General features: G+C 38.5%; 1 protein-coding gene across 1 annotated transcript; it reads left to right on the forward strand.

The window, feature by feature from the left end:
- Positions 1–914: 914 nt before the first annotated feature.
- Positions 915–1,387, forward strand: LOC107137964 (60S ribosomal protein L35a). The gene has a single exon (XM_015480455.2). The coding sequence runs from the start codon at positions 985–987 to the stop codon at positions 1,315–1,317; it is 333 nt and encodes a 110-aa protein (XP_015335941.1). The 5' UTR covers positions 915–984; the 3' UTR covers positions 1,318–1,387.
- Positions 1,388–4,864: the final 3,477 nt, after the last annotated feature.

Below are 4,864 nucleotides of genomic sequence, written 5' to 3' on the forward strand. Positions count from 1 at the left end.
TGGTTATGTTCCCAGAAGAAATTCTGGGAACCTTTTAACTTCAGTTTTCAGTTAGGTCCATCATCCATTTTGAGTTACTTTTTTATGTCTGTAGTGGTAGGTTGAGCTTGGATTTCTTTTCAATTGACAAAAAAGAGATATATTGTATACAATTATGTTTTGAAATATGAATACATTGTGCTAAATTGGCTAATTTGGTAATTAGCCAAAAAGTTTAGCATTAGCTAAACTTTTTTTTTTTGTGGTAAAAACACTTAAAAGCCACTCTTTTAATCCAGGGGTGATTTGGAATTGAGCTACATCCCCAGTCCTTTTTGAGACATGGTCTCACTAAATCGCTGAGGCTGGCCTGAACTTGTGATGTTCCTGCCTTAGCCTCCCAAGTCACTGGGATTACAGGTATGCAGTAACACTCATGGCAAACCCAATCTTTTAGTACTTTTCAAGAATATAGTGTTAATTATGGTCACTACCTTATATGATAGTTCTCTTGAACTTGTTCCACTTTTCTAGCTAAAATTTTGTATATTTTGACCAACATCTTCCCACCTCCATCACCCAGATTCATTCTTCTCTATATCGCTTTCTAGCTGTTCCAGTATCATTTGTTGAAAAGATTTTTCACATTGCACTGTGTTGGTACCTTTATCAAAAAATCAAATGACAACCAGACGGCCTGTGGCTCAGCAGTAGTAGTGCGCTACTACTAGTCGTAGAACGTGCAGGGCCCTGGGTTCGATCCTCAGCACCACATAAAAATAAAGGTATTGTGTCCAACTAAAAATAAAAAAAATAAAATATAAAAGACAACCAGGCAACAGTGGTACATGCTTGTTATCCCAGCAACTTAGGAGGCTGAAACAGCAGGATCACAAGTTTGAGGCCAGCCAGACCCTGTCTCAAAAAATAAAAAGGGTTTTTTTTTTTTCCGCCATCTTGGTGCCTGTGGAGGCCTGCTGGGAACAGGACTTCTAAAAGGCAGATATGTCTGGAAGGTTGTGGTGCAAAGCCATTTTTGCTGGCTATAAGCGGGGTCTCCGGAACCAAAGGGAGCACACAGCTCTTCTAAAAATTGAAGGTGTTTATGCCAGAGATGAAACCGAGTTCTATTTGGGCAAAAGATGTGCTTATGTGTACAAAGCAAAAAACAACACTGTGACTCCTGGTGGCAAACCAAACAAAACCAGAGTAATCTGGGGAAAGGTAACTCGTGCCCATGGAAATAGTGGCATGGTTCGGGCCAAATTCCGAAGCAACCTTCCTGCTAAGGCCATTGGACACAGAATCCGTGTGATGCTGTACCCCTCAAGGATTTAAACTAATGGAAAATAAAGATGGGTTTGTGTTCTTAAAAAAAAAAAATAAAAAAAATTAAAAAAAATAAAAAGGGCTGGGGATATAGCTCAGTGCTAGAGCACCCTAGTTAAATCCCTAGTACCCCACCCCCAAAACCAAATGCCTGTAAGTATAAAATCTATTTATGAGGATTATGTTGTTTTACTAATCTTATTTGTCTTATGCTAGTACCACATTACTGTCATAGTAAGCCTTGAAATAAGGTGGTATTAATCCTCCAATTTTATTCTTCTTGTTCTTATTCCTCCTTCCCCTTCTTCCAGGATCTTGCTAAACTGCCATCCTAGGATGCCAGCCTAACTTACAATCCTGTGGCCTCAGCCTCCAGGCTAGCTAACCTCAATTTTATTCTTTTTCAAGATTGCCTTGGATGTTCTAGGTCCTGTGTACCTCCTTAAGAGTTTAGAAACAGCTTGTCAATTTCTAACCCCAAACCTGCTGGGATTGACAGGAGTCTATAGAACAATTTTGGAAAATTTTTTACCTTAACAATATTTAATCTTCCAGAGAACATGGTATATCTTTCTATTTTAATCATCTTTTTCACAGCAATGCTTTTGTGGTTTTCAGAGTAGAAAATACATTTTGTTAAATTCATATCTATTTCATGCAAATATATTTGACTCTAAATTGGTTTTTCAAACTTTCATTTTCAAATTGTTTCTTGCTAATATATAAAAATACAATTGATTTTTATACACTGGACTTGTATCTTAGAACCTTAACAAAATTCACTTATCAAGTATTATAGTTTTATTTTATTTTAGGATGCCTTCAGATTTCCCCAGGATAAACAACCATATCATCTATAAGAGCTTTTTTTTTTTTCTATATATTTTGGACATTATTGCACTGGCTACAACTCTACTAAAAGAAATGAGCTAGGACTACCAGTCCCTAAGCCACATGCTTGTTATCCACAGGTGTGGCTGTATGCTGGATCAGTAGTCAATGACGGGTAAGATCCAATTGCAATGGTACCAACCTAAGACAGGAGGCTGACGCCTTGAGGTCAGCTCATCCGATGACGGGTAAGGACCATATGTAGTACTCGACAACCTAAGGCAGGCACCGTCCCTAAGCCACATGCTTGTTGTTTAAACAGAGAGGGGGACATGTTGAGAGCCACAGCTGAAGGGGCCCCAGCAAACTTCCAGCTGCCAGCTGATTGGCTCCTCTGCAGTGATGCTCATTGGGCTGTTTCCCCACCCTTTCAGACCACGGAGCTGCTCATTGGGGAACTCTTTTGGCTCCACCCATGCGACCTAGCCAATCGGACTCAAGAGCAGGAGGAGTGGGGGGAGGGGGGGTTGAGAGGCTTGTGGGAAGCATGTGGTGGCAGTTGGGCTCTGAGGGAATTCCTCAAGAGCTCCTGTGGTGCAGCATGTGTGTTCTAAAAATAAAGTTCGTTTCTGCTTGATAAGCGGCTCCTGAATTGTGCCCAGCCAGACTGCGGCATTTGGTAGAGCACTTGCCTAGCATGTGTGAGGCACTGGGTTCAATTCTCAGCACCACATATAAATAAAATAAAAGTCCATTGACAACTAAAAAAAAATACTAAAAAAAAAAAAAAAAAAAAAGAAAAAAAGAATGAGCTAGCAAATCATGAAAAAGACATGGAGAAAATTTAAGTGCATATTTCTAAATGAAAAGAAGTAAATTTAAAATGGCTACATAGTGATTCCAACAATATGACATTCTGGAAAAGGCAAAGTTGGAATCAGTAAAAAGATCAGTAGTGGTCAGGGGTGTTGAGAGGAGGATGAACAGCACAGATGAGTTTTAGGGCAGTGAAAAAAGCCATCCTAAAAATTCTCAGCAAGAGCTGGGGATATAGCTCAGTGGTAGGACACTTGCCTAGAATACATGAGGCCCTGAGTTCCTGAGTTCAATTCCCAGCACAGCCACAAAAAAAAAAAAAAAAAAGCAACTCTTAGCAAATCAAAAATGGAAGGGAATATATTTAACCTGATAAAGGCATTTGTGGGAAAAAAATGCAATGGTTCATACAATGGTGAAGTATTACATACTTTGCCCCTAAGATCAGGAAAACCAAGGAAAGAATTGTCTACTCTTAACATTTCTATTCAATACTCTTGGCCACCACCAATCTCTTTACTGTCTCCATGTTTGCTTTTTCCAGAATGCCATAGTTAGAAAGTTGGAATCATACAGTATGTAGAATTTTAAATTAGCTTCAAAGTCTTTTCATGAATTCATAGCTCTTCTTTTTAGCAATGAAAATTATTTTTTTACCTGGATGTACCACAATTTATCCATCCATTTACCTACTGAAGTACATATTAGTTGCTTCCAAGTTAGAACAATTAATTTGCAGAAAGATGCCATAAACATCTGTGTGCAGACTTTTGTATGATCATAAGTGTTAAGAGTCTGTAAACAAGTCTGGATGGCGCCTGGCATTTTGCCAGAGGGAGTGGTTTGTGAAGTAACGCCAGCGAGCCATTAAGTGTGGAGATTCCTTATTGGTTGACTGCTGTAACTAGTTTATGTTAATTAGATAAGCTGTGTGGAATGTATAAATACCTCTGTTGTCCTACAATAAACGGCTCCCACTCCTGCTGTATCAATGTACACAAGTTGCTTGTCACCCCCCGGCTATTTTGCTGCAGCCGGACTGCGGCAATAAGTCTGCAACTCCTTTGGGGAAATACTAAGGAATGTGGTTCCTAAATTATATGGTAAAGGTATAGTTATTTATTATTATTATTATTTAACTTTGCTAAAATATCTCCAAAATGGCTGTACCACATCCTTGTCAGCATTTGGTATTGTTGTCAGTTTTCTGGATTTGGACCATTCTAATAAATATGTAATGGTATCTTTTTTTTTAAGATTTTAAAAATATGGACACAATATCTTTATTTATTTTTATGTGGTGCTGAGAATTGAACCGAGTGGCTCATGCATGCTAGGCAAGTGCTTTGCCACTGAGCTACAGCCCCAGACCTAGTTTGCATTTCTTTGATGGCATAGGAAATGGCACATCTTTTGTATGCAAATTTGTTGTCTATGTATCTTCTTTGGTGGGATGAAGTCTTCAGTCCATTTTTAAAAATAAGGTTATGTTCTTATGGAATTCTAAGAGTTCTCTGTATATTCTGGATAACAGTCCTTTACCAGAAAAGTCCTTTGCAAGAAGCATTTCTAAGATCTTTTTTCCAATCTGTTAATTTTTCTCTTTTGTTAATGCATGTGAATGCTTTTTGTTTTCAAATATTAAATAAAGCTTTGAGGATTAAGGTCATAATATACATATTAATCCATTTTTATATGGATTTGATTTGGTATATTTTAATTGTATACCTAGCTGGGCATAGTTATGTCTGCCTGTAATCCCAGCAGCTCAGGAGGCTGAAGCAGGAGGATCACAATTTCAAAAGCCAGCCTCAGCAACTTAGGCCCTAAGCAGTTTAGTGAGATCCTGTCTCAAAACATAAAAATGGGCTGGGGATATGGCTCAGTGGTATAGCACTTGCCTGGCATG

This window comes from Marmota marmota, unplaced genomic scaffold, assembly GCF_001458135.2.
Source record: "Marmota marmota marmota unplaced genomic scaffold, marMar, whole genome shotgun sequence".
In the NCBI taxonomy this organism is placed as follows: Eukaryota; Metazoa; Chordata; class Mammalia; order Rodentia; family Sciuridae; genus Marmota; species Marmota marmota.